General features: G+C 49.4%; 1 protein-coding gene across 3 annotated transcripts in view; it reads right to left on the bottom strand.

The window, feature by feature from the left end:
• Positions 1 to 27,280, bottom strand: part of DNAJC6 (DnaJ heat shock protein family (Hsp40) member C6) — a 104,308-nt gene that overhangs the window by 56,955 nt on the left and 20,073 nt on the right. Inside the window, exon 2 of one of the 3 annotated variants that reach the window (XM_038752378.1) lies at positions 12,672 to 12,807. The exons of the other annotated variants lie outside the window; for them this stretch is intronic. Within the exon in view, the coding sequence (XP_038608306.1) occupies positions 12,672 to 12,684 (13 nt within the window). The 5' untranslated portion in view covers positions 12,685 to 12,807. The remainder of the gene's footprint in view (positions 1 to 12,671; positions 12,808 to 27,280) is intronic. 3 annotated transcript variants of the gene reach the window in all.

Below are 27,280 nucleotides of genomic sequence, written 5' to 3'. Positions count from 1 at the left end.
GCTTGGGAAGTACAAGGTGGCAACATGTAGAGATTGAATGATTGAATGAACTGAAGCCCAGAGAAGGGAAGGGACTTGCCCGAGGTCACGGGGCAGGCAGGTGGTGGTCCTTTTGAGCCCCAGGCCCGGGCTCTAGCCACTAGGCCCGACTTGCACTCCATCACAACCCCTGGACGCCGCCGGCACAAAGTGGATCCCGCCGGCTCCGATCGGGAAGAGCGAGGCCGCGGGGGCTCGGCTTCCACAGGCCCGGGCTACCGGGACAGAGGACAGAGGGGGCATTGTGCCAGGGCGACCGGCGCTGGGCACGGCGGAGATGTCTCTTCCCCTCCCGGAGTGCGCGTGGATGAGACGCATCAAGCTGGGGCGGGAGGACTGCAGCGGGGCGGAGGAGGAAGGCTCGGGACACAGGATCCAAGTCAAATAATAAAAATAACTGTGGTATCTGTTAAGCGCTCGTTATGTGCCAGTCACTGTACTAAGCGCAGGGGTGGATACAAGGAAATCGGGGTTGGACACAGTCCCTGTCCTTCATTCACTCATTCAATCGTATTTATTGAGCGCTTACTGTGTGCAGAGCACTGTACTAATCAATCAATCAATCAATCGTATTTATTGAGCGCTTACTATGTGCAGAGCACTGTACTAAGCGCTTAATAATAAGTATTGCCGCAGTAATAATGGCAATAACCCCAATCCTTCTGACTCTCATGTCTGGTGTCTATCGATCCCAGCTCCACCACGTGCGGGGGGCTGAGGGGAGGACAGGAGCAAGGAGGCAGGGATGGAAGAGGTGTGAGAGGGAGTCAAGGCCAAAAAGGAAGCGTCTACTACATCCCCGACTGCCCCATCATCATCATCATCATCATCAATCGTATTTATTGAGTGCTTACTGTGTGCAGAGCACTGGACTAAGCGCTTGGGAAGTACAAGTTGGCAACATATAGAGACAGTCCCTACCCAACAGTGGGCTCACAGTCTAAAACGGGGAGACAAAACCAAACATACTAACAAAATAAAATAAATAGAATAGATATGTACAAGTAAGATAAATAAATAGAGTAATAAATATGTACTAACATATATCTATATACAGGTGCTGTGGGGAAGGGAAGAAGGTAAGATGGGGGGGATGGAGAGGGAGACGAGAGGGAGAGGAAGGAAGGGGCTCAGTCTGGGAAGGCCTCCTGGAGGAGGTGAGCTCTCAGCAGGGCCTTGAAGGGAGGAAGAGAGCGAGCTTGGCGGATGGGCAGAGGGATTGGGGGCATTCTAGGCCCGGGGGAGGACGGGGGCCGGGGGTCGATGGCGGGACAGGCGAGAACGAGGTACGGTGAGGAGATCAGCGGCGGAGGAGCGGAGGCAGAGCGGAGGCAGAGGAGTGGGCCCCAGGCCCGCTGACTCCCCCTTATAGACTGTGAGCCCACTGTTGGGTAGGGACCATCTCTATATGTTGCCAACTTGTACTTTCCAAGCGCTTAGTACAGTGCTCTGCACACAGTAAGTGCTCAATAAATACGATTGATTGATTGATTGACTCTTAGTAATGATGGCATTTGTTAAGCGCTTACAACGTGCAAAGCACTATTCTAAGTTCTGGGGAGGAGATAAGGTGATCAGATTGTCCCACGTGGGGCTCACAGTCTTAATCCCCATTTTCCAGATGAGGGAACTGAGGCCCAGAGAAGTGAAGTGACTTGCCCCAAATCACACAGCTGAGAAGTGGCGGAGCCAGGATTTGAACCCATGACCTCTGACTCCCAAGCCCGGGCTCTTTCCACTGAGTCTTGCTGCTTCTCTTGACCGTAAGCTCGTTGTGGGAGGGGAACATGTCTGTTTATTCTTGTACTGTACTCTCCCAAGCGCTTAGTGCAGTGCTCTGCACCCAGTAAGGGCTCAATAATTACAACTGAATAAAGCAGCGTGGCTCAGCGGAAAGGAGCAGGGGTTTAGGAGTCACAGGTCACGGGTTCTAATTCCGCCTCCGCCACTTGTCAGCTGTGTGACTCTGGGCAAGTCACTTCACTTCTCTGGGTCTCAGTTACCTCATCTGTAAAATGGGGATTAAGACTGTGAGCCCCACGTGGAGCAACGTATTTACCTTGTATCTACCCAGAGCTTAGAACAATGCTTGGCACATAGTAAGCGCTTAACAAATACCAGAATTCTTCTTCTTATTATTAAATGAATGAATGAATGGCTCACAGGAGAGTCACCCAACTTGAGGTCCCCTTCCCCCTCCTCCCCGCCACCTCCTCCACCGCTGACGCAGAATAATAATAATAATAATAATAATGATGGCATTTATTAAGCGCTTACTATGTGCAAAGCACTGTTCTAAGCGCTGGGGAGGTTACAAGGTGATCAGGTTGTCCCACGGGGGGCTCACAGTCTTAATCCCCATTTTACAGATGGGGTAACTGAGGCACGGAGAAGTGAAGTCATCATCATCATCATCAATCGTATTTATTGAGCGCTTACTATGTGCAGAGCACTGTACTAAGCGCTTGGGAAATACAAATTGGCAACATATAGAGACAGTCCCTACCCAACAGTGGGCTCACAGTCTAAAAGGGGGAGACAGACAACAAAACCAAACATACTAACAAAATAAACAGGATAGATATCAATCAATCAATCGTATTTATTGAGCGCTTACTATGTGCAGAGCACTGTACTAAGCGCTTGGGAAGTACAAATTGGCAACACATAGAGACAGTCCCTACCCAACAGTGGGCTCACAGTCTAAAAGGGGGAGACAGAGAACAAAACCAAACATACCAACAAAATAAAATAAGTCACACTTGCCCAAAGTCACACAGCTGACAATTGGCAGAAACCGCTGCTCCCTCAGCAATGAAACTGACCTAATCCCTCTCGGGGGTTTATGAACCCCAGGGAATCCCAGACTGGGCAAATCCCGGAAAGCATGACTTCCCTCCTCCAACGGCCGTCTTCCCTCGGCTAGGAGAACCACCATATCGGAAATAGAAAACTAATCTCCGCAGCATCCCTAATCCCTCCGGCCCAGGAGCGAACGTCCAGGGAGCCGGGGCTCATGCCTGGATTTCCTGTTTCATCGCCGTCACGGCTCAATTTCGGGCAGCTCCTGATTCTCGGACCTGCTCGGTGGGGAGGAGGGGGGGTCGCACCCAACACCCCCAAAACGGACCGGTTCCCCGAAGCCTTCTCAACCTTCCACATGCCCCCACCCTCAGACACGAACTGGCGTCTCAACAATAATAATAATGATAACTGTGGTATTTGGTAAGCTCTATGTGTCAGGCACTGGGGTGGATACAAGTGAATCGGGTTGGACACGTTCCCTGCCCCACGTGGGGCTCAGTCTTAACCCCCATTTTAGAGCTGAGGGGCCTGAGGCCCAGAGAAGCACAGTGACCTACCCGAGGTCACACAGCACATGGGATTAGAACCCATGTGCTTCCGATTCCCAGGCCCGGGGTCTATCCGCTAGGCCCCGCTGCCTCCCGGTTGCTTCCCGACAATGAGGCCGGTGTCACAGGGAGGCCGCACTACAGACAGACAGGATTTGGGCAAGGAATCATGGCTGGAGTTCGACTCCGCTCCTCCACCGCTAATCTCCTCACTGTACCTCGTTCTCGCCTGTCCCGCCGTCGACCCCCGGCCCACGTCATCCCCCGGGCCTGGAATGCCCCCAATCCCTCTGCCCCTCCGCCAAGCTAGCTCTCTTCCTCCCTTCAAGGCCCTGCTGAGAGCTCACCTCCTCCAGGAGGCCTTCCCACACTGAGCCCCTTCCTTCCTCTCCCCCTCGTCCCCCTCTCCATCCCCCCATCTTACCTCCTTCCCTTCCCCACAGCACCTGTATATATGTATATACGGTTGTACGTATTTATTACTCTATTTATTTATTTATTTATTTTACTTGTACATTTCTATCCTATTTATTTTATTTTGTTGGTATGTTTGGTTCTGTTCTCTGTCTCCCCCTTTTAGACTGTGAGCCCACTGTTGGGTAGGGACTGTCTCTATGTGTTGCCAATTTGTACTTCCCAAGCGCTTAGTACAGTGATCTGCACATAGTAAGCGCTCAATAAATACGATTGATTGATTGATTGATTGATTGACTTTTCAAATCCGGATGTTTAGGCGGGGGCTCCCCGTCTTGGCTGGGACGCTCGCGAGACACGGGGAGCACTGGGCCGATCACGCGGGCGTCTGAAGACGACTCGCTACGCCTGTGAAGCCCGACCCGGGCCCGGCGGGGTGGGGAGGTCCGCAGCAGGGTTCTCAATCAGTCGGTGCTATTTATTGAGCGCTCACCATGGGCCGAGCACTGTACTAAGCGCTTGGGAAAGTCCAACGCAACAGAGTTGGTAGATGTGCGCTCCCTGCCCACCTGGCGCTTCCACTCGGGGTTCTTGCCAAAACGCAGCCCTGAGCAATTTGGGAGCTCGCTGTGGGCAGGGAATGTGTCTGATGTTATAGTGTACTCTCCCAAGCGCTTAGCACAGTGCTTTGAGAAGCAGTGTGGCTCAGTGGAAAGAGGCCGGGTTTTGGAGTCAGAGGGCATGGGTTCAAATCCCGGCTCTGCCAAGTGTCAGCTATGTGACTTTGGGCAAGTCACTTAACTTCTCTGGGCCTCAGTTACCTCATCTGTAAAATGGGGATGAAGACTGTGAGCACCCCCGGGACAACCTGATCACCTTGTAACCTCCCCAGTGCTTAGAACAGTGCTTTGCACATAGTAAGCACTTAATAAATTGCCATTAAAAAAAAAAACGTAAGCGCTCACTAAATATGATTGAATGCGACTGAATTTGGGAGACCCGGAATGCGGACACTGTCACTGGAAAACCCAACTGGGCGAAGGCGGAAATTTCCATTTCCACTTACAGATAGCGAACAGACAGACAGAATGGAGCTTCGCTCCACTCAGGAGACGGTGAGCCGTTTTCAACCCTTTCCCCTTCAACACATCATCATCATCAACGGTGATACCAGCTCTGCCACATGTCTGCTGTGTGACCCTGGGCAAGTCACTTCACTTCTCTGTGCTTCAGTTTCCTCAACTGTAAAATGGGGATTAAGAGTGGGAGCTCCAAGTGGGAAAAGGACTATGTCCTCCAGACTGTTTTTCCGTTGTGAACAGGGAACGTTTCCACCAACTTCATCCTACTATACTCTCCCAAGTGCTAGGCACAGTGCTCGACACACAGTTAAGTGATCAATAAATACGGACTGATCGATTGAAACAACTCTACCAATTGCCAAGTTACATGACTATTAACTTACTGCCCTTATTTGCAGCCCTCAAATTCTAACTTCTTTCCGAACAACTCCCTGGAGAACTGTTTTATGAACCGGAGAAAATGAAAGTGATCTTAACTTAATCATTGAGACCTAACTTTCAATTCTAAATTCAAAAACAATCAAAGCTAGTAGGGTACTTTGGGGCAGATATATATCACATCAGCATGGTTTTGGGGTGGGTTGTTTTTTTTTTTAACAAAATGAATTTGGATGAAGTAAACTTTGTATTAAGTTTCAGTGAAGGATTTGAGCTTCGATTTTTACCTAAACAAACTGAACTACTCTTCGGAACCACAAAATTCAACAGCAAATAGTCCTACAAATGACAATAAGACTCAATAGTTATGACGATTTCCTATCACATCCCTCCTCAGAAAAGACCGGTGGACGTTTCTGTATTCTCCAGAGAGAGAGAGAGAGAGAGAGAGAGAGAGAGAGAGAGATGGTGTCATCAAATTTAACATAAAAAGAGTCTACCTGGCCAATAAGAGCTTAATATCATTATTATCATTACTACTATTATTGCTATTATTGTTGTTGTTATGCAGGCCTTCTTAAGTCAATTTATTCTCCACACCAAACTTGTTTCAAAATTATCCATCCTTTCCCTCCTAAACAGCCAACTCTGTCCAATCCATTCTCCAAATCCTAATATCAAGAAACTAAGAAACTGAGAAGCAGCGTGGCTTAGCAGAAAGAGCACAGGCTTGGGAGTCAGAGGTCGTGGGTTCCAATCCCGACTCTGCCACTTGACGGCTGTGTGACTTTGGGTAAGTCACTTAACTTCTCTGCGCCTCAGTGACCTCATCTCTAAAATGGGGATTAAGGCTGTGAGCCCCAAGGGGGACAACCTGATTACCTTGCATCTACCCCAGCGCTTAGAACCGTGCTTGGCACATAGTAAGCTCTTAACAAATGCCACCATTATTAATAAGACAGAGCAATACGACCGATAACCCCAAGTAGATGGAAAACAGGCACAGGAATGAAAGCCGGCATAGACTTCCCTCATTCTTTTGCCAACATCTGGGCATCTTGAGAAGAAAAACAAAAAACAGAAAACAAAAACAAATTTCCGAAGATCAGAAATGAGCCCAGCAAACAGCCAGGAGGCTGAAAAGACCGTCGACGACTCCCAGCAAACTAGAAATAAATCATCTTGAATGTTATCATAGAAACGTGTGAGTCCTTGGATGATGGTGATGCCCTGCACGTGTGGTTCTCGTCTCCCTTCTACTCAATGAGAAGCAGTGTGGCCTAGTGGATAGAGCACAGGCTTGGGAGTCAGAAGGACTTGGTCCTAACCCTGCCCCCCCCATTTGCTCGTTGTGTGACCTTGGGCCTGTCACTTCACTTCTCTGGGCCTCAGTTCCCTCATCGGTAAAATGGGAATTAAGACCGTGAACCCCCTGTGGGACATGGACTTTTTCCAACCCGATTGGCGTGCATCTACCCCAGAGCTCAGTGCAGTGCCTGGCACAGAAAAAGAACTCAACAACTCAAAAAAAAAAAGGAACAAAAGAAAGCTTTCAAGGTTAAAATTCACTTCCAAAATAGAACCTCACAGGAACAGTCACTGCTGTTTTAGCTAGTACTTTCCCCCACTCTTTTAAGGGTTTTCAAGAGACCGTTATAGTCTGTGGAAGCAGCAAACCGAGGGACACGTCGGGCTTCGTAGTGGCTAGTATTTTCCACCACTTTGGAAAGGCTTTTCAAGAGACCGTCGTAACGTGTGGAATTTATAAGTTGATTGAAATAACCGACTGGGCAGTCCGGACTTCACTTTGCTGCCCGGATCATTTTCCCACAGTCTAGTTCTGCGCACGTCTCCCAACTCTTCGAGTGCCTCCAATAATAATAACGGCATTTGTTAAGCGCTTACTACGTGTGAAGCACTGTTCTAATCGCTGGGGAGGGTTACAAGGTGATCAGGTTGTCCCCCGTGGGGCTCACAGTCTTAATCTCCATTTTACAGATGAGGCAACTGAGGCACAGAGAAGTTAAGTGACTTGCCCGAAGTCACACGGGTGACAGGCGGTGGAGCCGGGATTAGAACCCACAACCTCTGACTCCCAAGCCCGGGCTCTTTCCACCTCATCCGAGAGAATCCTCTCATCCTCGGAGTCAAGGCACGCAACCTGTACTCCCCGTTCCTCACTCTCACTCCCTCCCCTTTCCTTAACCTCAGTCCACTTCTCATTCTTTCATTCATCCACTCAATTGTATTTATTGAGTGCTTACTATGGGCAGAGCACTGTACTAAGCGCTTGGGAAGTACAAGTTGGCAACGTATAGAGACGGTCCCTACCCAACAAGTACAATCCGGCCAGAGATACAGGAGATCCAGGTTCTCCTAAAACCCAGCCCACTACAGAGAAGCAGCGTGGCTCAGTGGAAAGAGCCCGGGCTTTGGAGTCAGAGGTCATGGGTTCAAGTCCCGGCTCCGCCCCATGTCTGCTGTGTGACCTTGGCCAAGTCACTTCACTTCTCTGAGCCTCAGTTACCTCATCTGTAAAATGGGGATTAAGACTGTGAGCCCCACGTGGGACAACCTGATCACTTTGTATCCCCCCAAGTGCTTAGAACAGTGCTTTGCACATAGTAAGTGCTTAACAAATGCCAACATTATTATTATTATTGTACTCTGTCCTTCTTTTACCAACTTAATGAGCATCCCTCGCTCACACCCTTCATCTTGCCTGGACCTCCCTCCCACTACATATCTGATAGGCTAAGACTCTCGCCATCTTCAAAGCCCTACTAAAATCACATCTCTACCAAGAAGCCTTCCCTGGTTAAACTCTCATCCGCTAACTAATTTTCCCTCCCCACTACCTCACCCATGAACTGGATCCTGCCCCTATAGCACTTACATAAGTAATAATAGCAATCGTGGTATCTGTTCATTCAATCATATTTACTGAGCGCTTACTGTGTGAGGAGCACTGCACGCAGAGCTTAGAACAGAGCTCCAGCGCTTAGAACAGTGCTTTGCACATATTCATTCATTCATTCAATCGTATTTATTGAGCGCTTACTGTGTGCAGAGCACTGTACTAAGCTCTCGGGAAGTACAAGTTGGCAACATCTAGAGACGGTCCCTACCCAACAACGAGCTCACAGTCTAGAAGGGGGAGACAGACAACAAAACAAAACATATTAACCTGTATATATGTATATATGTTTGTACATATTTATTACTCTATTTATTTGTTTATTTTACTTGTACATATCTATTCTTTTTATTTTATTTTGTTAGCATGTTTGGTTTTGTTCTCTGTCTCCCCCTTTTAGACTGTGAGCCCACTGTTGGGGAGGGACTGTCTCTATATGTTGCCAATTTGTACTTCCCAAGCGCTTAGTACAGTGCTCTGCACATAGTAAGCGCTCAATAAATACGATTGATGATGATGATGATGATGATTAACAAAATAAAATAAATAGTAAATATTCATTCGTTCAATTCATTCAGTCGTATTTATTGAGCGCTTACTGTGTGCACAGCACTGTACTAAGCCCTTGGGAAGTACAAGTTGGCAACATGTAGAGACGGTCCCTACCCAACAACGGGCTCACAGTCTAGAAGGGGGAGACAGAGAACGAAACAAAACATATTAACAAAATAAAATCAATAGAATAGTAAATATGTACAAGTAAAATAAATAGTGTAATAAATCCGTACAAACATATATACAGGTGCTGTGGGGAGGGGAAGGAGGTAGGGCGGGGGGATGGGGAGGGGGAGAGGAAGGAGGGGTCTCAGTCTGGGAAGGCCTACTATGTGTACAGTAGCGCTTAATAAGTGCCATTATTATTATTAATTGTTAAGCACTTACTATGTGCCAGCACTGTACTAAGTGCCAGGGTGGATACAAGCAAATTGGCTTGGACACAGTCCCTTCCCCACATGGGGCTCACAGTCTTCGTCCCCATTTTACAGGGGAGGGAACTGAGTCCTAGAGAAATTAAGTGACTTGCCCAGGGCCACACACTAGACAAGTGGCAGAGCCGGGATTAGAACTCGGGTCCCTCAGACTCCCAGGCCTACCCACTAGGCTATGTAGACCCTGTTCTGTATCCTTCTGCTTGGTTGTTTCCCTTTTACCTATATTTTAAAGCCTCCCTCAACCCTGCTACCCTGTAAGCTCTTCGAAGGCAGGAGACTATCTACCAACTGTACTGTACTCTCCCAAGCGCTCAGTACAGTGCTTTCCACAAAACAAACCGAAGCAGCACGGCCTGGTGGATAGAGCACGGGCCTGGGAGCCAAAAGGTCCTGGGTTCTAATTTCGGCTTCGCCGCTTGTCCACTGAGTGACCTTGGGCAAGTCACTTCACTTCTCTGGGCCTCAGTTACCTCATCTGTAAAACAGGGATTAAGACAGGGAGCCCCATGTGGGACATGGACTCGGTCCCACCTTATTATTTTGCATCTACCACCGCACTTAGTACAGCGTCTGGCACATAGTAAGCGCTTAACAAATACCATTACAGAACTGAATGCTTCAATAAATCCCACTGATTGATTGGAGTGTCTAGATTAAATTCAGGAACGCTTTGCTGCGGCCAAAGCATCACGCTCAATAATCCTTCCCTTGGAGTCCTGAGACTGAATGTACCCCAGGTCAAAGATGAAGCCTTCTATTGCGACCTACCCCGACTTTCAAAGCGGGAGGAAGAAAAATAACAACTTCCTAGTCAACGGGCTATTCGCACTGCGTGGGGTTAAATGCGATAGACACCAGTGCAATGCCCCACTGTGACTTGAAAGAACGCCAACCGCATGAGCCATTTGTCTACAAAATCATCTGAGTCTCTGACAGTTAAGCCTAAAAAATAAATAAAAGTTCAGCATGCAACACAAAGAGAGGGAAAAGCGGAGGGTGCCCAACAACTTCAAACACAGTTTGGGAGCCATGGAGCTCCGTGAGAGACCTCCATTCCGCCCAGGAGTCGGAAACGCTCAGTGAAGGGAGAGTTCGGATTCGGCAGCGGGTCCCAGCGTTCCCCAGAAAAAGAACGACAACGACAATGCAATAACTTGTACTTCCCAAGCGCTTAGTACAGTGCTCTGCACACTGTAAGAACTCAATAAATACGACAATGAACCCACTGTTGGGTAGGGACTGTCTCTATATGTTGCCAACTTGTACTTCCCAAGTGCTTAGTACAGTGCTCTGCACACTGTAGGCACTCAATAAATACGATTGAATGAATGAATACCAAACAGTTCAAGAGGGAGGCTGCAAAGTCAGTCAACGCTCTTACCCCTGCCGCCCACTCCCCCCACACAAACACGTCCTGTCCTCTTGGAAATGACGAGAAGGAGAAGCAACTGCCTCATCCCTTTCCCGCCAGACGCTTCCATCAATGGTATTTATTGAGCGCTTCTGTAGGAACACGTCTGCTAGTGCTGTTATACTGTCCTCTCCCATGCGCTCAGTACAGGGCTCTGCACCTACTAAATGCTCATTAGAAACTACTGCAGGGCATTTTACTAAGCCCTTGGGAGAGTACCCTGTTCACCTGGGTGAGGTTCCAGAGGTGCTTCCAGGCCGGTGGTGCCGGAGAAATCAGAGAAGAGAAGGAGCTGGTATTGGATATCTCTCCCATTCCATTCAATAATATTTATTGAGCGCTTACTGTGTGCAGAGCGCTGTACTAAGCGCTTGGGAAGCACAAGTTGGCAACATACAGGGACGGTCCAGGCCACACCCAAAGGTTGGACCGCCCCTTCCCCAGGCCAGGCTAGGGGTGAGGGTCTGAGGCCCCGGGCCGGGCCGAGCGTGAGAGTCTGGGGGGGCCAGAGTGGGCTGCATACGAGGGTCTCTGAGGCCCCAGGCTGGATATGAGGGTCCAAGGGGCCGGGCTGGGCTGAGCGTGAGGGTCTGGGGCCTCGGGCTGGGCTTAGTGTGAGGGTCTAGACGGGCAGGGCTAGATGTGAGGGCCCGAGGGGCCCGGCCATGCTGAGTGTGAGGGTCTGGAGGGGCCTGGCTGGATATGAGGGCCCAAGGGGCCTAGCTGAATGTGAGGGTCTAGAGGGGCTGGGCTGGATTTGAGAGGGGCAGGGCTATGCCGAGTGTGAGGGTCTGGGGGGCCTGGCCAGGCTGAGCGTGAGGGTCTGAGGCTCCGGGCTGGGCCAGATGTGAGGGTCTGAGGGGTGGCGCTGGGCTGAGCGGGAAGGTCTGAGGCCTCGGCCTGGGCGTGAGGGTCTGAGGCCTTGGGCCGGGCCGAGTGTTAGGGTCTGAGGCCTCGGGCCGGGCTCAGTGTGAGGGTCTAGAGGAGCCGGGCTGGCTGTGAGGGCCAAAGGGGCCCGGCCATGCCGAGTGTGAGGGTCTAGGGCGGCCGGGCTGGGCCGGACGTGAGGGCCCGAGGGGCCCGGCTGGGTGTGAGAGTCTAGAGGGGCTGGGCTGGATTTGAGAAGGGCAGGGCTAGGCTGAGTGTGAGGGGGTCTGGGGGGCCGGGCCAGGCTGGGCGTGAGGCTCTGGGCCGGATGTGAAGGTCCGAGGGGCCCGGCCATGCCGAGAATGAGGGTCTGAGGAGCCACACTGGGCCAAGCGTGAGGTCCGAGGCCTCGGGCCCGGCTGGGTGTGAAGGTCCCAGGGGCGGTGCCATGCTGAGTGTGAAGGTCTAGAGGGGCCAGGCTGGATGTGAGGGGCCGAGAGGTGGCACTGGGCCTGGTGTGAGGGCCCGACGGGCCTCGCGGGGCCGGGTGTGAGGGGCTACAGGGGCCGGGCCGGATGAGAGGGACCGAGGGGCCCGGCCATGCTGAGTGTGAGGGGCCGAGGGGCAACGCCGGGCTGGATGTGGGGGTCTGAGGGACTCGCTGGGCCTGGGGTGAGGGGCTGGGGGGCCGGGCCGGCTGTGAGGGGCCGAGGGGCCTCGGTGGGCCAGGTGTGAGGGCCCGAGGGGCCCGGCCGGACCGGGCCCAATGTGACAGGGGTCCGGCCATGCCCAGTGTGAGGGTCCAGGGGTGAGGCCGGGCCGGATGTGGGGGTCTGAGGGGCCTCGCCGGGCCTGGTGGGAGGGGCTGGGGGGGGGCCGGGCTGGATGGGAGGGGCCGAGGGGCCTCGGCGGGCCAGGTGTGAGGGCCCGAGGGGCCCGGCCATGCCGAGCGTCAGGGTCTGGGGGGGCCGGGCCCGGCCGGACCGGCCTGATGCGAGAGGGGTCCGGCCAGGCCGAGGGTGAGGGGCCGAGGGGCCACGCCGGGCCGGGTGTGAGGGGCCGAGGGGCCTCGGCGGGCCGGGTGTGAGGGGCCGAGGGGAGACGCCGGGCCGGGCCGGGCCCGATGTGCGAGGGGTCCGGCCAGGCCGAGGGTGAGGGGCCGAGGGGCCACGCCGGGCCGGCCGTGGGGGGCCCGGGGTCCGGGGGGCCGAGGCCTACCTGAGCTGTCCATGGTGCTGGCCGGGGCCAACCGGGGCTCCTCCTCCTGCTCCTCCCGCTCCTCCTCCTCCTCCTCCCGCTCCTCCTCCTCGCTGTCCGTCCGTCCGTCCGGCCAGTCACGGTCGACGTGCGGCAGCTGCAAAGATTGCCGGCCATCACGGCGGGGCCTTTCCCGGGAGACCCCCGGGGGGCTCCATGGGACACACGGCGGGGGGGGGGCACACACGGGGGGGGCACACACGGGGGGGGGGGGGCACGGGGGGCGCGGGCCCGGGAGAGGAGGAGGAGGAGCGGGAGCTGTCCGGGCCGGGAGCACCGGGGGGGGGGGGGGGGGGGAGGGAGGGAAGAGGAGGAGGAGGAGGAGGAGGAGGAGGAGGAGGCGAGAGAAGGGCGGGGGCAGGGGAGGGAGGGAGGGGAGAAGAAAGGGGAGAGGGAGGAGGAGAGAGGAAGAGGGAGTAGAAGAAGGGAGGGAGGGAGGGGGAAGGGGAGAAGGACTTGTACTTCCCAAGCGCTTAGTACAGCGCTCTGCACACAGTAAGCACTCAATAAATACGATTGATTGAATGAATAAATACAATTGAGTGAATGAATGAGAAGAACAGGAAGGGGGGAGGGAGGGAAGGGGGAGGAGGAGAAAGGGGGAGAGAGAGCAGAGGAAGAGGGAGAAGAAGAAGAAGGGGGGGTGAGGAGGAGGGACGGAGAGGGAGGGAGGAGAGAGGAAAGGGAAGGAGAAGAGGGCAGGGAGGGAAGAGGAGGAGGAGAGAGGAGGAGTGAGAAAGGGAGGAAGGGAGGGAGGGAGGAGGTGGCGAGAGGATTGACTGTGAGCCCACTGTTGGGTAGGGACTGTCTCTCTATGTTGCCAACTTGTACTTCCCAAGCGCTTAGTACAGTGCTCTGCACACAGTAAGCGCTCAATCAATACGATTGCTGATGATTGACAGGGGCCCCGGAGCGCGCGTGCGCACTCCCACCCCGGAGAGGCGCGGCCGGGGCGGGGGGGAGGGGGGCAGGGGTGTGTGTGCGCACGCGCGGGGAGCGGGGGAGCGGGGGCGGAGGGGTGCGCGCACGCGCGGGGGGCGGGATTTCTCAGCCAAGGGGGGCACCCAGTTGGTTGCGAGAAAGGCCAGCGACCGTCAGCCCCCTCAGGGTAGCAGTAATAAAATAATAATAATAATGATAATGACGACATTTGTTAAGCGCTTACTACGTGCAAAGCACGTTCTAAGCGCTGGGGAGGATACAAAGTGATCAGGTTGTCATCATCATCATCAATCGTATTTATTGAGCGCTTACTATGTGCAGAGCACTGTACTAAGCGCTTGGGAAGTACAAATTGGCAACATATAGAGACGGTCCCTACCCAACAGTGGGCTCACAGTCTAAAAAGGTTGTCCCACCGGGGGTTGCACGGCCTTCATCCCCATTTTCCAGAGGAGCGAACTGAGGCCTAGAGAAGTGAAGTGACTTGCCCCAAATCACACAGCTGACAAGTGGCGGAGTCAGGATTTGAACCCATGACCTCTGACTCCAAAGCCCGGGTAGCCAAACGGGCCCGTGGGGCTGGGGGTGCTATTTAATGAACGCCCGCTGCTCTGAACGCTTGAGGAGGCCCACCAGTCCTTGGCCGCTCGGGCTTTCATTCATTCAATCGTATTTATTGAGCGCTTACTGTGTGCACAGCACTGTACGAATCAATCAATCAATCAATCGTATTTATTGAGCGCTTACTGTGTGCACAGCACTGTACGAATCAATCAATCAATCGTATTTATTGAGCACTTACTGTGTGCAGAGCACTGTACGAATCAATCAATCAATCAATCGTATTTATTGAGCGCTTACTGTGTGCACAGCACTGTACGAATCAATCAATCAATCGTATTTATTGAGCGCTTACTGTGTGCACAGCACTGTACGAATCAATCAATCAATCGTATTTATTGAGCGCTTACTGTGTGCAGAGCACTGTACGAATCAATCAATCAATCAATCGTATTTATTGAGCGCTTACTGTGTGCACAGCACTGTACGAATCAATCAATCAATCGTATTTATTGAGCGCTTACTGTGTGCACAGCACTGTACGAATCAATCAATCAATCGTATTTATTCAGCGCTTACTGTGTGCAGAGCACTGTACGAATCAATCAATCAATCAATCGTATTTATTGAGCGCTTACTGTGTGCACAGCACTGTACGAATCAATCAATCAATCAATCATATTTATTGAGCGCTTACTGTGTGCACAGCACTGTACGAATCAATCAATCAATCGTATTTATTCAGCGCTTACTGTGTGCAGAGCACTGTACGAATCAATCAATCAATCAATCGTATTTATTGAGCACTTACTGTGTGCACAGCACTGTACGAATCAATCAATCAATCGTATTTATTGAGCGCTTACTGTGTGCACAGCACTGTACTAAGCGCTTGGGAAGTCCAAGTTGGCAACATAGAGAGACGGTCCCTACCCAACGGCGGGCTCACAGTCTAGAAGGGGGAGACGGACAACAAAACATATTAACCAAATAAAATAAATAGAATAAATATGTACAAATAAAATGAACAGAGTAATAAATCCGTACAAACATATATACATTATATATACAGGTGCTGTGGGGAGGGGAAGGAGGTAAGGGGGGGATGGAGAGGGGGAGAGGAAGGAGGGGGCTCAGTCTGGGAAGGCCTCCTGGAGGAGGTGAGCTCTCAGTAGGGCTAAGTAGCTCAGTTGCTCTCACTGGCTTTCCCAATGCTGGAGGCCTGTCTGCCTCTGGGAAACTCGAGGGAAGGGCTGGATGCTCTCTGGGGACAGGGAATCAATCAATCAATCAATCAATCAATCAATCAATCGTATTTATTGAGCACTTACTATGTGCAGAGCACTGTACTAAGCGCTTGGGAAGTACAAATTGGCAACATATAGAGACAGTCCCTACCCAACAGTGGGCTCACAGTCTAAAAGGGGGAGACAGAGAACAAAACCAAACATACTAACAAAATAAAATAAATAGGATAGATACGTACAAATAAAATAATGTGTCTGGTATTGTGATGTTATAGTGAACTCTCCCAAACACTCAGTATAGTGCTCAGCACCCAGTAACTTCTCGCTTCCCAGCGCTTACAACAGTGTTTTGCACATAGTAAGCGCTTAACAAATACCATCATCATCGTTATTATTATTATAAAGACGACTGATTGATAGGCCAAGCGCAGCCTGACAAATTCTTCTGCAGAAATACGTCCAACTGAGCCCAGGGGCCGGGCCTGCACCCAAACGGGAGCGAGGCGGTGGGGCCTAATTCAGTCATTCAATCGTACTTATTGAGAGCGTACTGTGCGCAGAGCACTGTACTAAGCGCTTGGGAGAGTACAAGTCGGCAACATATAGAGACGGTCCCTACCTAACAACCGGCTCACAGTCTGGAAGGGGGAGACAGACAACAGAAACATGTGGACAGGTGTCAAAATCGTCAGAACAAATAGAATTATAGCTATATGCCCATCATCAACAAAATTAATAGAATAGTAAATATGTACAAGTAAAATAGAGTAATGAATCTGTACAAATATATAAAAGGTCGGAGCCCAGGCCTGGGAGTTAAAAGGACCTGGATTCGAATTCCGGCTCTGCCATTTTTCTGCTGTTTGACCCCGGGCAAGTTGCTTCGCTTGTCTGGGCCTCAGTTTCCTCATCTGGATAATGGGAATTAAGTCGGTGAGCCCCATGTGGGGCAGGGACTGCGTCCAACCCGATTACCTTGTATCTACCCCAGCACTTAGAACAGAGCCTGGCACATGGTATGCACTTAGCAAATTAAACAAAGCAGCAACAAAAATGCTCAGCCCAATAAAATTAGAGAAGCAGCGTGGCACCGTGGAAAGAGCCCGGGCTTTGGAGTCAGAGGTCATGGGTTCAAATCCCAGCTCCGCCAATTGTCAATTAACTTCTCTGTGCTTCAGTTATCTCATCTGGAAAATGGGGATTAAGACTGTGAGCCCTACGTGGGACAACCTGATCACCTTGTAACCTCCCCGGCGCTTAGAACAGGGTTTTGCACATAGTGAGTGCTTAATAAATGCCACGATAATAATAGTAATAATAATAAAATACCATGCGCCTGGAAAAATCTGCCCCGGCCCAGGCTCGCCTGTCCCCGTGTGATGGGCGAGAAGAGAAAGCAAGTATCAGTCTACAGCAAACAATCCTCTACCTCCTCCCCGCCCCCTCAACCCCACAATACACATTCCCACAGAAATCAAACAAAGACGGAATAGAATCGGGAGGCTGAGTGGGCACGATTTCGCCCAGGCCCGATGCCTGATTCTCTTTAGGCCGTTTTAACTACTGTACATCCATCTATTTATGGCTACTTGTCTTCACTGGCAGATTATAAACTCCTTGAGGGCAGGGATGATCTTTTAGACTGTGAGCCCACCGTTGGGTAGGGACTGTCTCTTTATGTTGCCAATTTGTACTTCCCAAGCGCTTAGTACAGTGCTCTGCACATAGTAAGTGCTCAATAAATACGACTGATGATGATGATGATCACTTCTAATTTGACTGTAACCCTCCAAGCCCTTGGTGCAATTCACGGCACACGGTTGGCACTCGAAAAAAACTTCTGATAATAATAATAATAATAACGTTGGTATTTGTTAAGCGCTTACTATGTGCCAAGCACTGTTCTAAGCACTGGGCTAGATACAAGGAAGTCAGATTATCCCACGTGGGGCTCACAGTCTTCGTCCCCATTTTACAGATGAGGGAACTATTTATTTATTTTATTTGTACACATTTATTCTATTTATTTTATTTTGTTAATATGTTTTGTTCTCTGTCTCCCCCTTCTAGACTGGGAGCCCACTGTTGGGTAGGGACCGTCTCTATATGTTGCCAATTTGTACTTCCCAAGCGCTTAGTACAGTGCGCTGCACATAGTAAGCGCTCAATAAATACGATTGATGATGATGATGATGATCACTTCTAATTTGACTGTAACCCTCCAAGCCCTTGGTGCAATTCACGGCGCACGGTAGGCTCTCGATACAAACTTCTGATAATAATAATAATAATAATGTTGGTATTTGTTAAACGCTTACTATGTGCCAAGCATTGTTCTAAGCACTGGGCTAGGTACAAGGAAGTCAGATTATCCCACGTGGGGCTCACAGTCTTCGTCCCCATTTTACAGATGAGGGAACTATTTATTTATTTTATTTGTACACATTTATTCTATTTATTTTATTTTGTTAATATGTTTTGTTCTCTGTCTCCCCCTTCTAGACTGGGAGCCCACTGTTGGGTAGGGACCGTCTCTATATGTTGCCAACTTGTACTTCCCAAGCGCTTAGTACAGTGCTCTGCACACAGTAAGCGCTCAATAAATACGATTGAATGAATGAGTGAATGATATTGAAGCATTTACTGTGTGTCTGGCACGGTTCTAAGCGCTGGGGTCGATTCACTATATCAGGTTGGACAAGGTCCCTGTCCCACCTGGGGCTCAAGTCTTAATCCCCATTTTACAGATGAGGGGACTGTGAGCCCACTGTTGGGTAGGGACTGTCTCTATATGTCGCCAATTTGTACTTCCCAAGCGCTTAGTACAGTGCTCTGCACACAGTAAGCGCTCAATAAATACGATTGATGATGACCAGGATTCCCGTCAGCCCCCGCTTCTCCAGCTCAGTGAGAAAGCGCAAGCCAGCAGCTGCTGCCGTGACTGTGGTCACGTTGGGACCTTTGTCTTTTTCATTTTATTGATTTTTTTGTTGTTTTATCGTATTTGTTATTTGTCTAACACTGTTCTAAGTGCTTGGGTAGGTAGAAGCTAATCGGGTTGGACACAGTCTCCGTCCGGCATGGGGCTCGCAGTCTAAGTAGGAGGGCGATATGGCTAAAAGAAGCAGCGTGGCTCAGTGGAAAGAGCACAGGCTTGGGAGCCAGAGGTCGTGGGTTCTAATCCCGACTCTGCCACTTGTCAGCTGTGTGACTTTGGGCAAGTCACTTCACTTTTCTGTGCCTCAATTACCTCATCTGTAAAATGGGGACTGTGAGCCCCACGTGGGACAACCTGATCACCTTGTATCCCTCCCCAGCCCTTAGAACAGTGCTTTGCACATGGTAATCGCTTAACAAATGCCATCATCATCATCATTTAATTCCCATTTATCCGTTGAGGAAACTGAGGCCCGGAGAAGTGAAGTGACTTGCCCAAAGTCACACAGCTGACAAGTGGCTGAGTTGGGATTAGAACCCACAACCTCTGGTTCCCAAGCCTGTGCTCTTTCCACTGGGCCACACTGCTTCCTGTCGTTCTATACCTCCCAAAATTGGGAATCAAAATGAGAGATTATATGCTGACAGCCTCAAATTCCCAACCTCACATCTGGTTCAACTCAATGCTCCTGTATCTTTTAGGATTTAGGATCACATGAGTGTGTCTGTTTGTTGTCCTACTGTCCTCTTCCAAGCGCTCAGTACAGTGCTCTGATGATGATGGTATTTGTTAAGTGCTTACTATGTGCAAAGCACTGTTCTAAGCTCTTGGGGGATACAAGGTAATCAGGTTGTCCCACGTGGGGCTCACAATCTTAATCTTAATTAGATTAATTTTATCTTAATCTTAATTAGAGATTAATTAATTGATTAAGATTATCTCTAATCTTAATTAGAGAAGCAGCATGGCTCAGTGGAAAGAGCACGGGCTTTGGAGTCAGAGGTCATGGGTTCGAATCCTGGCTCCACCACATGTCTGCTGTGTGACCCTGGGCAAGTCACTTAACTTCTCTGAGCCTCAGTTACCTCATCTGTAAAATGGGGGTTAAGACTGTGAGCCCCAACGTGGGACAACTTGACCACCTTGTATCCCCCCCAGCGCTTAGAACAGTGCTCTGCACATAGTAAGCGCTTAATAAATGCCATCATTATTATCATTATTATTATTATTATTAATCCCCATTTTACAGAAGAGAGAACTGAGGCCCAGAGAAGTGAAGTGACTTGCCCAAGTTCACACAGCTGATGAGCAGCAGATCCAGGATTAGAACCCATGACCTCTGACTCCCAAGCCCGTGCTCTTTCCACTGAGCCATGCTGCTTCCCACTCTGCACACAGTAAGACCTCAATAAACATGAATGAATGAATGAATGAATGCATGAATGAATGAATGGAAAGACATGGGATTGTGGGGGCAAAGCTGTTTAAGCAGCCCTCAGTGGAGATTTCTTCATATTCTGATCTCCTGCAAGAACTTAAAGCTGAATATTCGTTCATTCAATCATATTTATTGAGCGCTTACTGTGTGCAGAGCACTGTACTAAGCGCTTGGGAATTACAAGCTGGCAACATATAGAGACGGTCCCTACACAACAGCGGGCTCACAGTCTAGAAGGGGGAGACAGTCAACAAAACAAAACATATTAGCAAATATGTATCCTTCAGCTGAATATATGTTACCACGTGCAGAGCACTGTACTGAGCGCTTGGGAAAGTACAAACAGAGAGGGCAAGCCCGATCCCTGCCCACAAGGAGTGTACTAGAGAGGAGACAGGCATTACAACCCAGCCCACGCACTTCGCTCCTCTAATGCCAACCTACTCACCGTCCCTCCATCTCATCTATCTCGCCCCATCCTTCCTCTGGCCCGGAGAGCCCTCCCTTTTCATATCCGACAAACAACTGCTCTCCCCCGACTTCAAAGCCTCGTTGAAGGCACATCTCCTCCAAGAGGCCTTCCCGGACCCAAACCGACATCTCCGGCTCTGATGTCTCTCCCTCTCTCCAGTCTCACATCTCCTCCTGCCTTCAAGATGTCTCCACTTGGCCGTCCACCTCAAACTAAATATGTCCAAAACAGAGCTCCTCATCTTCCCACCCGCACCCTTACCTCCCCCCGACTTTTCCATCACTGTAGATGGCCCCGCCGTCTCGCAAGTCCGTAACCTTGGCGTTATGCTTGTCTCCTCTCTCTCACTCAACCCACGTATTCGATCCTGTCGGTCCCACCTTTACAACGCCGCTAAAATCCGCCCTTTCCTCCCCATCCAAACTGCTGCCACGTTCATCCAATCCCTCTTCCTACCCGCCTGGATGACTGCATCAGCCTCCGTGCTGCCCTCCCAGCATCCTGTCTCTCCCCACTCCGGTCCATGCCTCACTCTGAAGTCCAGGTCATTCTTCTACAAAAACAATCGGGACACGTCACCCTGCTCCTCAAAAATCTCTGGTGTTTGCCCATCCACCTCCGTATCAGACAAAACCTCCTCTCCATTGGCTTTAAAGTACTCCACCGCCTTGCCCCCTTCTACCTCTCCTCACTACTGATGAGGGAACTGATTACCTCATAACTACTCTAGAGCTTAGTACAGTGCTTTTTTTTTACAGTATTTGTTAAGCACTTAGTACAGTGCCTGGCATTGTACTATTACAATTACTCTCCCCACCCTCAAAGCCTTATCAAAGGCCCATCTCCTCCAAGAGGCCTTCCCTGACTCAGCCCTCCTTTCCTCTTCTCCCCCTCCCTTCCGCATCACCCTGACTTGCTCCCTGTATTCATCCTCCCTTCCATGTTCATTTTATTTATTTCTATTTATGTCTGTCTCCCCCTCTAGACTGTAAGCTCACTCTGGGCAGGGAATGTGCCTGTTATACTGTTTTATTAAACTCGCCCGAGAGCTTAGTACAGTGCTCTGCACACAATAAGCGCTCAATAAATCTGACTGCCCGACACTGCTAAGCGCTTGGCACATAGTAAGTGCCTAACAAATACCCCATTCGTTATTATCTCGGCTTTCTCTCACTTAAGAAGCTTGGCTTAGTGGAAAGAGCATGGGCTTGGGAGTCAGAAGGCGTGGGTTCTAATCCCGGCTCCGCCACTTGTCTGCTGTGTGACCTTGGGCAAGCCACTTAACTTCTCTGTGCCTCAGTTACCTCCCCTGTAAAATGAGGTTTAATGATAATAATAACGGCATTTGTTAAGCGCTTACTATGTGCAAAGCGCCGTTCTAAGCGCTGGGGAAGATACAAGGCGATCAGGTTGTCCCACATGGGGCTCACAGTCTTCATCCCCATTTTACAGATGAGGTCACTGAGGCCCAGAGAAGGGAAGTGACTTGCCCAAAGTCACACAGCTGACAACTGGCAGAGCCGGGACTTGAACCCATGACCTCTGACTCCCAAGCCCGGGCTCTTTCCATTGAGCCACTAGGCTGCGAGCCCCATGTGGGAAAGGGACTATGACCAATCTGATTAGTTTGTATCTAACACAGTGCTTAGAACAGTGCTTGGCACATAGTAAGTGCTTAATAAATACCAGAATTATTATTATTATTATTATTATTATTATTATTATTATTATTAACGGGGCTCTCATCACAAGATAGGTTAATTTCACCTCCTCGGGGCTGGGTCGGAGAGATGGCTCCTTGGCAGAACAACAGATTTCAAGTGGTGGATTTCCAATTGGGAAAAATCGCTAGCTATTTTCAGGCCTCCGAGCCTTGTCCCTTCTCTAAGACCAAGGCACTGCGCAGCCGCCACCCTCCAGCAGCTACAAGGATGAAGACCGATGAGGAGAGCGAAAATTTCCCCATCGATCAGGCTACAAAGCCACGGAAGCACATCACGGCAGCCTCGGGAAGCACTCAGGCTGAGGGAATTCCCAATCAATATAATCAATGTGCCAAGGACAGAAGCAGCGTGGCCTAGTGGAAAGAGCACGAGCCTGGGAATCAGAAGGACCTGGGTTCTAATCCTAGTTCTCCCAATTAATAATAATAATGATAATAATAGCTATTCTTGTTATTATTATTGCGGAATTAGCTAAGCGCTTAATAATAGTAGCTATTATTATTATTATAGAATTTGCTAAGCGCTTACTATGTGCCAGGCTCTGTACTAAGCCCTGGCGTGGGGGGATACAACAAAATAGGGTTGGACACAGTCCCTGTCCTATATGGGGCTCACAGTCTTAATCCCCATTTTACAGATGAGGTAACTGAGGCACAGTGAAGTTAAGTAACTTGCTCAGACGAGTGGTAGAGCCGGGATTAGAACCTATGACCTTCAGATTCCCAGGCCCGGGCTCTAGCCACTGCGCCATGCTGCTTCCCAATTGCCAACTGCTTGCTGTGTGACCTTGGGTAAGTCGCTTCACTTCTCCGGGCCTCAGTTTCCTCATTCATTCAACTGTAATTATTGAGCGCTTACCGCGTGCAGAGCACTGTACTAATCACTTGGAAAGTACAAGAAGCAGCGTGGCTCAGAGGAAAGAGCCCGGGCTGTGGAGTCAGAGGTCATGGGTTCAAATCCTGGCTCTGCCAATTGTCAGCTGGGTGACTTTGGGCAAGTCACTTCACTTCTCTGGGCCTCAGTTCCCTCATCTGGAAAATGGGGATTAAGACTGTGAGCCCCCCCCGTGGGACAACCTTTTCATTCATTCATTCAATCGTATTTATTGAGCGCTTACTGCGTGCAGAGCACTGTACTAAGCGCTTGGGAAGTACAAGTTGGCAACATACAGAGACGGTCCCTACCCAACAGTGGGCTCACAGTCTAGAAGATCACCTTGTAACCTCCCCAGCGCTTAGAACAATGCTTTGCACATAGTAAGCGCTTAATAAATGCCATCATTATCATTATTATTGTTATTATTACAATTTGGCAACATATGGAGACGGTCCCTACCCAACAACGGACTCACTGTCTAGAAGGGGGAGACAGACAACAAAACAGAACAAGTAGACAGGTGTCAATATCATCAAATACCATCGTCAACTGCAAAATGGGGATTAAACACCCATTCTCCCAAGCGGGACAGGGACTGGGTTCGACTATTAACTTGTACCTGCCCCATCATCATCATCATCATCAATCGTATTTATTGAGCGCTTACTATGTGCAGAGCACTGTACTAAGCGCTTGGGAAGTACAAATTGGCAACATATAGAGACAGTCCCTACCCAACAGTGGGCTCACAGTCTAAAACGGGGAGACCGAGAACAAAACCAAACATACTAACAAAATAAAATAAATAGGATAGATATGTACAAGTAAAATAAATAAATAAATAGAGTAATAAATATGTACAAACATATATCCATATATACAGGTGCTGTGGGGAAGGGAAGGAGGTAAGATGTGGGGGATGGAGAGGGGGAGGAGGGGGAGAGGAAGGAAGGGGCTCAGCCTGGGAAGGCCTCCTGGAGGAGGTGAGCTCTCAGCAGGGCCTTGTGCTTAGAACAGTGCTTGGTCAATAGTAACCTCTTAACAAATACCATTTAGGAAAAAAACAAATCCGGGCTGAGCTCTAGGAAGAATATACGGATGTTAACTCAACCCCGGACATCTAAGGAAGGGGAGGGGACGAGAGAAAGGTCAGACACAAAGACGGGGGAATAAAAACTCCCCTTTGGGGTCGAACGCACAGCATCGACAGAAAAGCCGGGAGCTTTCGGTGAGAGCAGTGTCACCTCCAGAGCCAGGCCCTTCCGGGACAACAGTGGATTTCATCATCATCATCATCATCATCAATCGTCTTTATTGAGCGCTTACTATGTGCAGAGCACTGTACTAAGCGCTTGGGAAGTACAAGTTGGCAACATATAGAGACGGTCCCTACCCAACAGTGGGCTCACGGTCTAAAAGGGGGAGACAGAGAACAAAACCAAACGTACTAACAAAATAAAATTTCACCGCCAGCGGATTGAAAACGTACTCAGCCTGATTGACAAATTGAGTTTTTCCAGGTTAGAGTCTAATCGATTTCTTTTTCAAGTCCTTATCCCTTATCAAGTCCTTATTTGTACATATTTATTACTCTATTTATTTATTTATTTATTTATTTTGCTTGTATATATCTATTCTGTTTATTTTATTTTGTTAGTGTATTTGGTTTTGTTCTCTGTCTCCCCCTTTTAGACTGTGAGCCCACTGCTGGGTAGGGACCGCCTCTATATGTTGCCAACTTGTACTTCCCAAGCGCTTAGTACAGTGCTCTGCACACAGTAAGCGCTCAATAAATATGACTGATTGATTGATTGATCCCCATCAGATTCACAGTTGCCCTCGTAGAAATACGTCGGGAGCCTAGGTTTTGCACACCGAGCTGTTCCTAAAACGAATCTTCCGCATTAAGCAAAACCAATTAATCAATGGCATTTATTGGGCGTTTTATTGTGTGCAGGGAGCACTGTACTAAGCGCTTTGGGAGAGTACAATATAAGAGTTGTTGGACAGGTTCCCTGAATGCAGTGAGTTTACGCGCCTCTACCGATTCTCTTTATCATATATCTTGGCTCCTGTAACTCCCTACTCCTCAATTCACCCTCTTTGGTCTTCCCCACATCACTTCCTTACTGCACCCAACTCTCTCATCATCATCATCATCATCAATCGTATTTATTGAGCGCTTACTATGTGCAGAGCACTGTACTAAGCGCTTGGGAAGTACAAATTGGCAACATATAGAGACAGTCCCTACCCAACAGTGGGCTCACAGTCTCATCCCTCCCTCCTCGAACCCTTCACGTACGGAAGCAGCTCCCCTGGCCTGAAACTCCTTTATCCCTAAACCAATCAATTCAACCAATCAATGGGATTACTGAGTGGTTACTGGGTGCAGAGTATTTATTACTCTATTTATTTATTTATTTTACTTGTACATATCTATTCTATTTATTTTATTTTGTTAGTATGTTTGGTTTTGTTCTCTGTCTCCCCCGTCTAGACTGTGAGCCCACTGTTGGGTAGGGACTGTCTCTATATGTTGCCAATTTGTACTTCCCAAGCGCTTAGTACAGTGCCCTGCACATAGTAAGCGCTCAGTAAATACGATTGATGATGATGATGATGATGATGATAAGCGCTTAGATTCATCAGACTACAGCTCCACTCATCTTCAAAGTCTTTCTAAAATCCCACTTCCTCTAGGGAGTCTTTCCCAATTAATCCTTGAAGTCACGTCATCCCAACAGCACCTCCTTAGCAATCAATCGATCAATTGTATTTACTGAGCACTTACTGGGTGAAAAGCACTGTACTAAGCACTTGGAAATACAATGTAACAACGTAACAGAGTTGGTAAGACACGCTCCCTGCCCACAATGAGTTTACAGTCTAGAGGGGACATGTATTTGTTTTTATTACCTATCTTTCATTCTTCTGCGGAGTACGTCAGTCAATCGTACTTACTGAGCGTTTACTGTGTGCAGAGCACTGTACTAAGTGCTTGGGAGTGCACAATACAACAGTAAACAGACACATTCCCTGCCCACAACGAGCTTACGGTCTAGAAGACTGTACGTACACATATCGTGTATAAATCTGCAAAAACAATTCAAGCGATGTCCTACTAATAACATCAGCTAATAATATTAGCAATAAGTTTAATATAATCAATGGATAATACGATTAACCTGTCCCACATGGGGCTCAAAGTTTAGAGGAAATTAATCCCCATTTTAGAGAGAGAAAACTGAGGCACTGAGAAAATAAACGGCTTGCCCAAGGTGTCAGCTGGCAGGTGGAAAAACTGGGATTAGAACCCAGGTCTTCTGACTCCCAGTCCGTGCTGAGCCACGCTGCTAGTGGCGAGATGCAGCTAAAGCCCGGGCCCGGGAATCAGGTCATGGGTTCTAATCCCGGCTCCGCCACTGGCCTGCTGTGTGACCTGGGCATGTCACTTCACTGCTCTGGGCCTCAGTTACCTCATCTGGAAAATGGGGATTAAAACCGCGAGCCCCATGTGGGACAGGGACTGCGTCCAACCCAGCTAGAAGTATCTTGTATCTACCCCTGTGCTTAGGAAAGTGCTTGACACATAGTAAACACTTAACAAATACCATCATCATCATTATTATTATTAAGACGTAATTCTCTAATGCCATCCGAGCAACGTTCATTGGCAAAGAGCCAGAAAAGGGGGCCTGACTGACTTTTCTGGGGCCTAATATGGTTCTCTCCTTAAGGGACTCATGGTTGTGTGCCACCTTTGAACCCAAGGTCTTCTCCCCAGGGGTTAGTTGCATATTTTCCCTTGGATTTTCAGCTGATATATTTTCCCTTGGATTTTCAGCTGATAGTGGGGAAGGACATATAAGGCTGGGCCTTGCATTAAGTCCTTCTCATCCAACCACTCCCTCTGAGCTGATTTGTTTCTGTGCTTGTTCGATTGTCTCCTCACCCTCTTAAGTGAACAAGGTCTAGAACAGTGCTTGGCACCTAATAAGCGCTGACCAAACACCATTATTAATTATTAAGAGTCACTCCTGTGGCTAGCGTCCCTAAGAGTGGTAGAGTCTCCCCCTTTTAGACTGTGAGCCCACTGTTGGTAGAGACTGTCTCCATATGTTGCCAACTTGTACTTCCCAAGCGCTTACTACAGTGCTCTGCACACAGTAAGCGCTCAATAAATACGATTGATTGATTGATTAATGGCATGTGGATGGGCCCCTAGGCCTGGACTCCATTTTATCTGGCCAAGTTGCCATTTGACCACGTCCCCTCTCCTCCTCTCTCCTTTGTTTTGTCCTACCTGGGTGTCCGTCTCGGCCGCAAGTCAAGGTCTTGAGACGGGTTGGGATTCCTGACCTGCTTTTGA

This window comes from Tachyglossus aculeatus, chromosome 10 (genome assembly GCF_015852505.1).
Source record: "Tachyglossus aculeatus isolate mTacAcu1 chromosome 10, mTacAcu1.pri, whole genome shotgun sequence".
Classification (NCBI taxonomy): Eukaryota; Metazoa; Chordata; class Mammalia; order Monotremata; family Tachyglossidae; genus Tachyglossus; species Tachyglossus aculeatus.
This window is presented reverse-complemented; position numbering and strand designations above follow the sequence as displayed.